The sequence below is a fragment of the Syngnathus scovelli genome, chromosome 21 (genome assembly GCF_024217435.2).
Source record: "Syngnathus scovelli strain Florida chromosome 21, RoL_Ssco_1.2, whole genome shotgun sequence".
Classification (NCBI taxonomy): Eukaryota; Metazoa; Chordata; class Actinopteri; order Syngnathiformes; family Syngnathidae; genus Syngnathus; species Syngnathus scovelli.
In genome coordinates, this window is record NC_090867.1 from 8,658,459 (window position 1) to 8,671,470 (window position 13,012).

A 13,012-nucleotide genomic window follows, 5' to 3' on the forward strand; every position below is an offset into this window, starting at 1 on the left:
AGATATGCAGATAGACCAGCAGCCAACGTGGAGCCTTGTTTTGAACGAAACGTTCACTCACGAGCCAACACTCCTACCGTTGCGGTGGACGTGATGTTGCGGAGTCACGAGAGTGCGACAATCCTGCAACAAACAAACAAAAAAGGCTTGTAAGAAAACGAGACAAACTCTACATTTTTTGGGCCGTATTTGAAAACTCGGCGGCTGAGTCATTAATTGTGAAAATCCATCCAGCAATCCTCGCTTACCTGAGAAAATGGCACACTCCCCTTGAATCTCCAATTCACCTGAACACCTGACGTCACATCCGTCAATTCAAATCCTGCTCCGCTTTGCACACTAGTGCCACCTGGTGGCCTAACATGACTTCTTTGGCGCACGTACATAACTTTACTACGTAAAATGATTGCTAACATGTGTCACAGTTGTCGAAAGTCACACAAACCTGAGATCTTATCTTTATGACTATAGTTATGACATGATTGGTGTTACATATAAATTAACTCCCCGCCCCTTTGCTTGTGCCTACTAAAAGCAAGTTTCGGACGGGAAGGACATTCACATTCAAGTGTCGCCTCCATCCATCCATCCGTCCATCCATCTATCCATCATGTGGCTCCTTGTATTTGTTGTGTGGTTGGTCATGTGGCTGGGGGGCACTTACTGGTACCTTTTCGGCAAGCGCAGCCCCTTCTCGCTGGACTCTGTCAGGCCTCCTGGACCGCGAGAATTTGACCAGAAGAAGAGGGACAAAGTTATCAAGCAAGGTGAGACATTAAACAATGCAGGATTTTTAAAAAAATATATTGCCTAATTCTCACACAAAGCAAAAGCTACGCTCTTTACCCTATCTTGTACGATATCTCAAAATTGTTGAATTTTTTTTATGAGCGGTTTCTATTACAAAATATTACAATAACTTTAGACATCTAAAAATCATTTTCATGGTCTTATTCTGTTTTATGAGTTCAATCAAGATAGCTTGATTTTTTTAAATTTATGCATAGTTGTCATACATCTCAAAAGCATTGATTTATTTTGCCATTTTAGGCGAAAATCCTTTTTGTGTATTGCAACAACAAAAAAATTAGGAATAGAAACAATCTGCTCGCTGTGACACATTTAATTGCACAGCATTATAAATTTAAATGTCACGTTTAAATGCGGTTAGTTCATATGTGTAAAATCCGAAGGCTAATTAGTTTTACCTGTGTATTTTCGGTCAGAGATAAGCTCATAACTTTTTATCTAAATGACCTGTTTTCGGTGCCAAGAGCCACTAAACAAATGTGCAGCACGGCGTCGGCTTGGTATGATCATAATTGAGTTATCACTTGCTGATTATGCTATCTGGCTTCATCCGTTGTTTGGAAATATCATGAGGAAACTAGATCAACCTTCAAACTCTACATAGCATGTTGCCAGTTGCGCAACACGATAACATTTATGATGTCTGGACTCTTCACGAGCTTGTGAACGTCATTCTTCAGTTGTTTATGTAACCGATGTGTGCAGGTTTCAGCATTGATAAGGTCCCGCAGGACCTGGACGTCATTGTGATCGGCAGTGGCATTGGCGGGCTTGCTGCGGGCGCCACGCTCGCTAAGGCGGGCAAGAAGGTTCTGATTCTGGAGCAACATGACCAAGCCGGAGGCTGTTGCCACACCTACGTTGAGAAAGGATTTGAGTTTGACGTTGGTATGATGGAAACTCAAAACCATAACTCTCATCATAACCCCATCATGCTCCTCAGAAAACCCTGATACCAATCCCTAATCCAAGAAAGTCTCCAAAATCTTGTCCTGTCCTCACAGGTCTTCACTACATCGGTCAGCTCCACGAGAACAGTCTGCTGCGCATCATCTTTGACCAGTTGTCCGAGGGCCAGCTGGAGTTCCAGGAGCTAAACCCCCACTTCGACACCATCCAGATAGGCCAGGGGGACGACAAACGGGAGTACACCATCGTCTCGGGCAAAACCGAGATGAAGGCTCACCTCTTGAAGCAATTTCCAGACGATGCGGAGGCCATCGAGACTTTCTTCAAGATCATGAAGGTACACCACCATAGGCTTGCTTATCTCAGTGGATCAGCTGTTCATCCCACTTTGCTGTTCCTCAGATCTCAGCCAAGAAGACTCACTACCTGGCAACCCTGAAGCTTATCCCACAGTGGGTGTCTTTGTTCCTGTTGAAGTCAGGAATCGCAGATCTGGTCTCGCCTGTGTTCCGCCTTACCGGAACCTGTGCGACTGACCTGGTGAACACATTGACCACCAACAAGGACCTCCACGTCATCTTCTCATATCTTTTTTATGGTGCGTGCTCAAACTTTCAAATGTCTTGACTTGCTGAGTTTTACAAAAACAACTTGTCCTTGTACCCAGGTGTACCTCCCAAGGATTCCAGTATTTTGATAAATGCCCTTCTGCTCCATCACTACAAACGAGGGGCATACTACCCTAAAGGAGGAGCCAGTGAGATCGCTTTCAACATCATCCGCACCGTTCAGAAGTATGGCGGCAACTGCCTAGTGCGAGCGCCCGTCTCGCAGATCTTAGTCGATGACAAGGGAGCAGCCTATGGTAAGAAACTGAAGCTCAGGTAGATACTAAAGACTCCTAGAATGAAAACTTGATCACTGTGTCATGGGACAGGAGTGAAAGTGAAAAAAGGCAGAGAAGAAGTGGAGATCCATGCCCCGGTGGTTGTCTCAAACTGCGGTATCTTCACTACCTTCCAAAAACTTCTACCCCCTGAGATCCAGGTCAAGCCAGGTGATCCAGAAGCAATTTTTTTGAGTTTGTATCCAATTTTGAATGTCCAAGGTTCAGAAATGAGCAACAATATCCTTCTGCAGACATCCAGGACAGGCTGAACATGATGAAGCACGGTAGAGGATCCTTCTTGGTCTTCTCTGGGTTCGACGGGACTGAGGAGGAGCTTGGTCTGGAGTCCACAAATTTCTGGCTGTTCAAAAACAACGACATGGACACATCGTACGTAAAAGGGATAGTGTGTTAAATGTTTTGATTTTGTACTTTTCATTCCTTATAAAAAAAAATAATTTATTAATGTACAAAAAAATTTACATTTAAGTTTTCTCTAGCCTTCTTCACTCTTTCACTCTTCCACTGTATTCTTGTTGAGGCTTCTCCTTATTGGGATCACGTATGAAGATCAGCCACTAGAGGGTGCTGTTGTACAAGAGTTCTGTGTGGATCCTTCCTTTTGGAAGCGCTCCTACAAGTTTTTCCACACGTGATCAATGGAAAGAAAAAGTTTGAGTTATTGTTTGACTGTTCTTAGCAAGCTGCAGCTCTTATTTGGTTCTCTAGATGGGGCATGGAGTCATTCAGGAACGTTTTTTTTTTTTTTTTTTTTTAACTATAGCTGAGTCCTCTTTGTGCTTGTTGTAGAATGGAGAACTTTTTTGCTTTGAGCAAAGAAGAAGCTCCAGACAACATCCCCATGATGTTTATCACCATGCCGTCCTCCAAAGATCCAGAGGCCAAGATAAGACACCCTGGTACAAAGCAACACTTTTAACATATTGTTTGGAGGCTTCCTCTCACATTCCCAAGACGTCCAAATTGGTCATCAGTGTGAATGTGAACAGTTTTGTGAACAGCTCCAGCTAACCCAAAGAAGGTTAAGTAGGTTGTGACATCCCTAACTGGTGTCCACAGGAAAATGTTGCATGACCATCCTGACCATGGTGAAGTACGAATGGTTCGAGGAATGGAAGGATACCACGGTTCGCAAACGTGGAGATGAATATCACAACTACAAAATGAGATTTGCTGAAAAACTCTTTGACTGGGCCTGTGAGTTGTTCCCAAAAATCAAGGACAAGGTGAGTTCTTGGATTCGGGAAGGGTCGATAGACACCCTTTTTTATAACGGCAACCTTTGCCCTCCAGCTGGTCTTCCAGGACGTGGCCACACCTCTGACCAACATGCACTACCTGGGCGCCCAGCGTGGAGCCATGTACTCGGCCGAGCACAACCTGGACCGCTTCCAAGCCGAGGCGGTGGCAAGGAACCGCTGCCACACGCCCGTCAAGAACCTCTTTCTCTCTGGTAAGGATCCCCCAAATGATAGACATGGAAGAACCCAGGTTATCCAATAACATGGCTTTTGTCTCCCAGGCCAAGATGTATTCAGCTGCGGGATCGCGGGAGCGCTGCACGGCGGCGTCCTGTGCGCCTCGGCCGTGCTGGACCGCATCGTCTACATCGACCTGCTCTTCATCAAGAAGAAGCTGAAGCGGGGCAAGGCCAAGGAACTGGCCCTGCTGGCTCGGAAGAAGCTGCAGTGAGTTGGCTGCTTGTTCATTTTAAGAGACATCTGCAGGATTTGCAGGTGATCAAAGATTAGCTCCAAGCATTTCTTTTGTGTAATCAATCATGTAAATTTAAATAACTGTTTTATTTTATGGATCTATGTAAGATAGTAGGGATGAATGTGTACATTGAGGTCTGACATCAATAAGTCATGTCATCTTTTTTGGAATAAAATTTAGATATTGTTTTTGAACCATTAAATATTCTTTTTACTTGAAAATAATCCCTTAAATGAATTATATATTTTTTTTCCCCCCTCATCATTTTGTCTGCTACCTGTGCGGTTCCCACCTGAGTAGTTCCAACCTGCCGCTGTTTGCTTTAGCTGCTAAATCAAACATTTTGAGGGAAACCTCAAACTTCCTGCACTAAGTGAACATTTCCTCGCTAAACAGCCGCCAAACAAACTTTAGCAGCGAGGGGCATAAGGGGATGAATGCCCCCTCTGTCCGGTCAGCTGATGGGACGCCAGCGAGCGCACCGAGCGGGGGCTGCTCGGGATGGGGAATGTTTAAGAAGGTTGAAATGAGTGAGGAGTCACTTGAGTTGACTTTGCCAGTCTGGAAGCTGAGCAGCAGACAAAACGTGCAATTAGCATGGCTGGATAAGGAGCACCACTCCCAAAATAAAATTGCAATGCAACGTTACCACTCAGAGTGATATTGTCTCGATCGAACTTGTTGTGCATCAGGAGTGTATTTAATTTTTAATTTTTTTTTAGAAAATATGACCTCTTGACTTTTTATGACAAATCAAGAAAATATTTTATCTATTTTATTTTTTATTCATTCACAACTGTAGCGTTGTAACGAAAGTAAAGCCGATTTGACGAATGAACTAATTTCCGAAATGTATTTCACACTGCCGTAAAGCCTCCATGATTGGAACGCTAAATTAATCTGAAGCTACGGCGGATGCTCCTCCCGTTCTCCTCACCCCTTCCCCAAGCCGCCTCCCCGCTGCCCCTGACTCGACAGCTCACCACAAATCTGTTCGGATCACTTTTGGGATTCAATGACTCTTTTGGGCTCGCGAGCAGGAGCGCCCCCGATAGGCCATGTTGAATATTAACAGGATACGTAAACGCATGATAATGACGTGTGTGTATACCTTTAAGTGTATATGTAGATATGAATTTTAAATATTGTAAACTTAACATGTCACATGTGGATCTCTTGATTCCTTGCTGAGAGTTGGAGTGGATTTGGCTTCGTGGCAGACGTGGGCCTCGTTCATCTGTTTGTAATATGGCAACTTTCATTGTAAATGATCTTGCGTGTTGGAGAGAGAGGAGAGCGAGAGAGCAAAAAAAGAGGGAGGGAAGAGGTTAGGGTTAGGGTTAGTTCAACTCTGCAAAGAAATGAATGTGTGATATTAAGCTGTAAATACAATTTGGGGTTGAATTTGCAGACAGTCATTTATTTGTACGACTTTCATCTTGAAAAGACAATTTTATTTCTAATATGACCTTTTTGTCTGGGGGACTAAATCTGTTCTTGAGAAAAAAATCTTGACAAAATATGAAATTAGTGCCATAATCCAAACACACGTTGTTAACTCTTGCCGTTGAAAAACGGCAAGAGTTAACAACGTGTGTTTGGCAGTCATCTGTGCGCTATTCCGCCTTCTTTCCCTTCTCTCCTCGGATGTTTCACACATGAGCCGAAGTTTCACATTTCACCCCTCCATCCCCGCCCGCCCAAACTAGCCCCTAAAAAAATGCTTTGGCATACGTCACCGCTCTGCCTGCTCACTGTTGACATGAGCGGCCAGCTAATGGAAGCTAAAGCATGCCGAAGGGTCAAAATATTAGCAACAGCTTTGACTCAATGTATGACCATTTTTTAAGATGACGTTCATTTTGGAGTCTTTTTGCTCAGCTGACAGAAGCACACTTCAACTATTTGCGTTGACACTTTACACTCTCGTGGCAAACATCTCACACTTGGACCCGACATGTTCGCAACATGCCGTTAAAAACGTCAAATTGTTTGAACAGAAAATATTAGCGGGTGGATGAAGGCCATCCTTATCTCCAGAATGGTCATTTTGGTCCAAAAAAAAAAAAGTCAGAAATCCACCAATGGGTGGAAAAGCACATTTGAAACATAAAACAAGTTGACTTACCTTTGCCTACACTCAATTTGACGAATGTTTCAGTGTGCTTTTGGAATTCAGAAAAGCTGCTGTTGTTTTTGTTGAGGCACAGATGAACGTTGCACTTTGGACACAGTCGCTCGGGCCTTTGCAAGATGGAGGAAGAAGAAATCACTTTAGAAAAGAGCAGATTTGATCTATTCAATGTGCACACAGTTACAGTTTTACTCAATTTGGATTTTTTTTTTTTTTAAATACTACTTTTGTCAAAACAGTTTATGATTTTCACAAAGCAATCAATTTCATTAAAATGGCAAACAATTAGTCGCGTGGCCTTTCAAGAGAAAAAAAAAAAGGTCTATGCACTGGGAGAATTTTTATTTTTCCTTCTGAGCCTTTACTTTCCAAACGTTGAAGTCAGTGAGCAAAGCTGCAAGTGATTCCAGATGTTTTTTTTTTTTTTCTTTTCTCTCTCTCTCTCGCTCTTTCTAGAATTGGACTCATATGGAAGCAGAAGATGTTCCTTTTCCTGCTCCCATTTTTACCATTTAAATTTGCCAGTCTTGATCAAATGCAAGCACGAGTGTGAGGAGCACCTTCATGCCACCAAAGGGTGACTGCGCTGCCTCCCCAATGAGGAGGGAGACGCCCCGGGGTGGCCACCCCTTTCAAGATTTGGGGGAGGGAGATGGTAAAGGAGAAATGAAGCACTTGAGCAATGTTTGAGGCAGGTAGAGACAGGACTAGTAGAAAAGAGGAAGGCTCATGAAAATGGCGAGGAAATTCAAGGTGATGTTCCAAAAGGTGGACCATCATCGTCGTGACATAAATGGCTCCTCCTTTCCTTCCCCCCTCATCTTTAGTGGTCTGTTTTTTTTTTTTTTGGTCGGCATACATTTTTCCTCATCCCAGCACACTCCCTTTGTGGATGTGGCAGGCCTGGGAATCAACGCCGATGAGAGGCAGAGCACCTCCTCTTCTACTTGCAGACGTGGACACGGGAGGAGCAAAGAGGGGAGGGAAGAAAAGAAAAAAAAGAAGACAATAATTTCAGCAGATAATGTCGGAGTGGAGGAGGGACGAAAGCATCATGTCTTCAGCTGTGCAATGCCACGCTGTTTAATTCACGTTTCATAAAAATGATGAGAAGGAAATATCAAGAACCTCAATCCCAAGTATAACTCAAAGCTGCTTGATAAGAATAAAAAGATGAATTTGTGACAAGCTCGCACTGACTTTTCCAATGCTTGTGAGCCAGCAGACATCTTTCAAGCGCCACGTGACACTCGTCTATATTCGGGCAAGGGGCTGCAACCAATGAGAAGCAGGCGTCAAAAAAGCCCACCCCTCCTCCCTCTGTTCTCCTAAAAAATGTGACGTGGATGCCTTCAATCCACTTTTTATACTTGCATTCAAGTTTCAAGTTCTTCTGGATGTGGTGTTGCTTCGGTGTCACCCTGAGGAACATCTCCAGATACTGACACTGTGGATCCCTAAAAAAAAATGCCATGTCAGCATCCCATAAAGACAATTAATCGAGCGTTTCTATACGCAATGACCGACAGGGCGTCAAAGTTTACACGCATCTTTGTTAGCTGGCATCTGGATGTTAGCCATTAGCAAGCCGGGGCCTCTTTATGAGCGCCACTGTACATCCCTGGGGGGAAAATGATCTCAGCTTAGGTTAATTCGGAAGCAATGATCAACCAGAGATGAAAATCAGCATTTTTTGTAATTAGGATCATGATGGTAGCAAAGGTTTTAGGCCACGTTGTTCTGATCTGGCACGGTGTTGGGATACAAAGGAGAAGACGTTTGACTTCCTCACTGCTCTTGTAGAGAACTGGACAAGGAGCGCTGCAGCGGTTGTGTGTGTGAAGCCAAAAGCCAAACCCAGTGGCCTTTTTTTTTCTTCAGTGAATGCTGCTGCAACCCTCTAATTTAAATTTTATTTTTGGAATGAGTTTATTGAACTCTCTCTTTCACTGCAAAACGCGCAGGAGTCACTCACTATGATCTCTGTTTTTGTTCTTAATCCGGCCAAATGATAAAATATTCATAATAATACAATATGATTATTTTTAAAAGTTCTTAAAATATATGGGTGACTTTTTTGGGAGGTCTCCTGAAAAATTATGATTTTGGACAAAACTACTTTGAATTTAAAATGAATTTAGTTTTCATTTTATGATTCAAAATATTTAAAAATTCTAGTTATAAATTAAAAAATGCACCAATTAAAGTATTAAATAAAATAAAAATTAAATGTAAGTATATTGTTTTAATTTTACAATTAAAATACACTTAATTCTTTTAAGCTCATCTATAGCTACCCCATTAAAATAATATATTTTATATCATATAATCAAATTAAAAGGTGATTCACCCTGTATTGTTGCCCATGTCCAGTGATTGGTGAGACACTTCCTGATTGCACGTTGGGTTGGGCTTGACCCCCAGAAGAGAAGTAAACACAGGCTACAGATCGGGAAGCGATGGCGAGATGTCGTCAGCGGCCTTCTGCTCACAGCCTAGCCAGCAACATGTGAAAAACGTTAGCGCTGCTTTTGCAGGGTGACCCAGGAGGAGAGCAGAACTTTCAGCTCCTCCTCCTCCTCCTCCTCGAGTTGCTTTTCCAACATGTGGCGGGCACCAGGATTCCTCATCATGCATGGAAAAAACAAAAGTAGAGAGATTTGTGCAAATGGGCGGTAATTAAAGAAAAATGAGCGAGAAAAAAAAAAAAAAGGAAAGGAAGCAATAGGAAGTGCTATCGGCTTGTCGATCTTTGTTTACTTGCACACAAGTGACCTTCTCTTTAGGGACTCAAGTGAAGAAAGAAATGAGAGACTTTGATAGTTTGCTCTAAAAGGGAAAAAGTCACTTTTGCTGCTTGGATGTTTCGGGGCGGGAGAAGAGACCACATTGCATTCTTCTTCATTGAGGTCACCTTTTTTTTTCTTCTCCTTCTCGAGTGCTCAGCAGAGTGGAGCTGCAGCTCAGCTTTCTTCTTCTTCGTCGTCGTCTTCTTCTACTGCACATGCTCACAAGTTGTTGTTGTCACTAGGTGGGGGGAAAAAAAAATAAAATAAATCAACCAATCTACCACTTCTATTATTTATATATATATATATATATATATATATATATATATATATATATATATATATATATATATATATATATATATATATATATATATATGTGCAAATAAATAAATCAATAAATAAATGGAAAAAATAAAATAAAAATATTTAAAAAATGAAAACTATTGCAAAAAAAATTAAAAATATTTTTCATACCTGACCTGAGTGATGTAACATGTAAAACCAGTGTGCACACAAGTCACTCAGAACTTCCTGTCTTGCCCTGGAGGCAGTACCACAGGTCCAAAAACATGGCTGCCATTTCTTGCCGTGTCACCCCCCCACCCCTGCAAGAACAACACCCACAAACATACATGTTCATATCACGTCGCCAAGGTGAAACGTGACCGATAACGTTGGGCCGAGGCGGCGAAAATGTCTCGTCACATGTGGCGTGCAGATGATCAGCACTCGCTGAGGACTCGGAGATCCAAAATGGATTCAAGACAATGGAACACAAATAACTTTTTTGTGCCACTTTCCAATTGAGATCTTTTGTACATTTTTGCTCTTTCTGTTGCATACATAATGGACGCCTTCCAACCTCTGCGTGGAAGTTATTGATAGACCTGTGTCCCAATACTTTTGATCACACCAACGTCACAGCATTTCTGTCCCTGCAGCCGAGAGGAGAGCATGAGTCATTTACTTTTTTCCATTTCTAGCCTCTCTCTCTTTCTCTCTAATGTACCTTCTCTTTTTTTTTCACTTCTAGTGCTTCCATAACGTGCAAATTCTCTCTCTCTCTCTGTCTTTGCCACCTCCTACTTCCAGCCTCGCATACGAAGACGGTAACGACAATTCCAGACTGCATTTCCACCCCCTTTCACCTCCATTTTTAATCGCTTGCACTCTAATTTTTGGTGTTAACAGTTCACACCGATATTCAAATCAGAACATTTGCAGCAAAAAAAGAGTTCATACTTTAAATATGAGAACGGTGAGGGTTAAAAGCTTGAGCACGTGGCAGAGGCTGGTAACCAACTTTACCAGATGTTGGGAATGATGAACCACCCCGAAAAAAAAAAAAAAAAAAAAAAAAAGACTCAAGCGCATGAGAGTCAAATAGAAAGAGAAAAAACTGAGGATTCCTCCCTTGGAATGCATCAGTGAACGCACCATTTTTAAAGCTGTACATTTACAATAAAGACCAGTTTGGATCAAAGTGAGGATTTGTGGACACATTTTTTTTTTTTTTTAAGGGTTTAAAAGTCAAAGTGAGTGGAGAGGAATCTGAGAATTCCTCCTTTATAGATTGCCAGCGAACGCACCAGCAGGAGCGTGCCATCATATCAACATTTTTTGAAAGGTTGGGAGAAAATGTGCAACATTCCCGATGTAGGGAAATGTGACACTCTCGATCCCACCCACTTCTTTCGGTCCTCGGCGCTCTTTCAAGACAAACGATCAATAAGTTGGGTTTGTGGAGGGTGTCATTGAACAATCATTCATTAATATTTTCAATCCATTTTCACCGTGTGGCTGCTTTTGAGGAGCGTGCCAACTGACTTGCATATTATCGCAAAGTCCATTCAGTCAGATTTTCCATCTGGGCTGTCTGACTGGATGTCTGCGGGACTGGTGGAGGGAGGGAGGGAAGGAAGGAAGGATGGAAGGGAGAGCACCAGAGAGTGAGGGGGAGAGAGAGCGAGAGGGAGGGAACGATGGATCCGATGGGGGCTGGGATGGAGAACGCAGCCAGACAGTAAAAGAAAACCAGACCGAGACGTCGTGAGAAAAAAAAAATAGAAGGCAATCGGCAACCATGAAGGTGCGCTTGGTTGAGTTTGGTGAGCGAGAACCTCGTCAAATGAGCTCCATGGTAGAAATGGTCCAAGCTGGGAAATTTGAGATGGAAGTCAATAAAGGAGCAGTAACTGAGAAGAGACATTAAAGACTTCTTTTTAAATGTCCACAGTCTTCTTGTGAATGTAAATAGTGTATAGGAAGGTAAGTGAGGCATGAGCGGGGCTTAATCCCAAGATACAAGTAGGAACACGTGAAGGCTGCAATTTACAGGCTTGCTGGGAATGTCAAGCCTGCTCTTTTTCTGACACTTGCTAGCAAGGCTTTAAACTTGTTATTATTCACGTTCACCCACTGCTGATTGATTTGAGAAGGTGGTGAACTTTCGTCTTTGTGTGAGTTTTGGGAATCGTAAACCATGCTTTGATTGGTCATGAATGTAATCACTCCCACAGTGGCACAGACCTCCCTCTCTCAAATCCAAATACACCAACCTGAAGCGTGCCATCACTTTGCCTGCAGATCTTCTGCAGATCAGAATGAGCTTCCGCCCAAAAGGGTGGAAAAGAAAAGAAAAAAAAAAAGGCCACAAAACTATCTGTTAGAGTCAACCAGCCAGCCTCCATTCTGAGGCGCAGAGCAGAAAATTACAAGTTCTATTTAAACATCGAGCTCCGGTTCCCTCGTGGAACTTTTTTTTTTTCTTTTCTTCCCTACACTCCAATGTCACGCGTTTGACTCCATCTAACTAGTACTATAACTAGTACTAGTACTACTGCCGCTCCAACTATCTCTACTGTACGACCACAACTACCAGTACAGCACCACCAACCAGTACTGCTAGCACGACTGCTAGCAGTAAACTAAAAAAACTAGTTACCACAACTAGTTTTCGTGACTCTACTATATTATCAGTATCACTTTTGTGACTATGATTATTATTGCTGCCATTCCAACCATGACTGCTAAATTTTGTAATGACAATAATCCAAAAAGTAATGCTATGAACAGAAAAGGTGTGTTTGATAATGATAAGGTCTCACGTTCACATCTTTTATTGATCCCAGACTTCTTCTTCTTCTCCTTCCTCTTCTCTCTAAAAAAGGAGAGCGAGAAAGAAGGAGAGAGAGAGTGAAATGAGAGGTCAGACTGGGCCAGCGTGTAGAAGCTGCAACGTGTCCACATTGTAAGCAAGCTGGCTGCTTTGTGGGCCTGCCAGCTTTTTTCTTCTCTCTCTCCTTTCTGCCTTATGTCTTCTCGAGCCGCCGCACTTTTAAAATGAACGTGCGCGCGTTTTCAACGTCCCGCTATGTGTTTTATAGAATCACTTTAATATGGATCAACGCGGGATGCCTACACAAAGCATAATTGGGTGGTTTCATTGGATTTAATGGTGATCCATATTTTTGGTTGACACGTTTGATACTACAAGTGCAAAGCGATGACTTTCACATCCAAATCAGTAATGGAGGAGTCCACAAGGAAGCGACCTTGCTTCAAACGCCTCAAGTGTGTCAATGATCCTCACCATCATCGCGCACCAACTTTTTTTCGCCTGCGTGGGACATGTTTAAAGACAGCGACCAGCCCTCTTCCCGCCCCCCCGGCACACGCTGGAAGGAGGGTGCGCGCTCTTGAGGACCTCCCCAAAAAAGCTCGGGGCATATAAAAACCCCG

At 42.8% G+C, this 13,012-nt stretch overlaps 1 protein-coding gene across 1 annotated transcript; it reads left to right on the forward strand.

Annotated features, from left to right (window-relative positions):
* Nucleotides 1-555: 555 nt before the first annotated feature.
* On the forward strand, nt 556-4,565 carry si:ch1073-13h15.3 (inactive all-trans-retinol 13,14-reductase). The gene is made up of 11 exons (XM_049759381.2): nt 556-767; nt 1,516-1,698; nt 1,815-2,056; nt 2,122-2,317; nt 2,387-2,584; nt 2,657-2,776; nt 2,860-2,998; nt 3,419-3,528; nt 3,689-3,855; nt 3,923-4,082; nt 4,152-4,565. Exons 1-11 carry the CDS (start codon nt 611-613, stop codon nt 4,319-4,321), a joined length of 1,842 nt encoding a protein of 613 aa, XP_049615338.1. The 5' UTR covers nt 556-610; the 3' UTR covers nt 4,322-4,565.
* The last annotated feature ends 8,447 nt before the right edge of the window (nt 4,566-13,012 follow it).

Coding starts and splice junctions, on each gene's coding strand:
- si:ch1073-13h15.3 (XM_049759381.2), top strand. CDS start 611: ATGTGGCTCCTTGTATTTGTTGTGTGGTTGGTCATGTGGCTGGGGGGC. Junction 3,856..3,922: donor TCCCAAAAATCAAGGACAAG/GTGAGTTCTTGG, acceptor TTTGCCCTCCAG/CTGGTCTTCCAGGACGTGGC. Junction 4,083..4,151: donor CAAGAACCTCTTTCTCTCTG/GTAAGGATCCCC, acceptor TTTGTCTCCCAG/GCCAAGATGTATTCAGCTGC.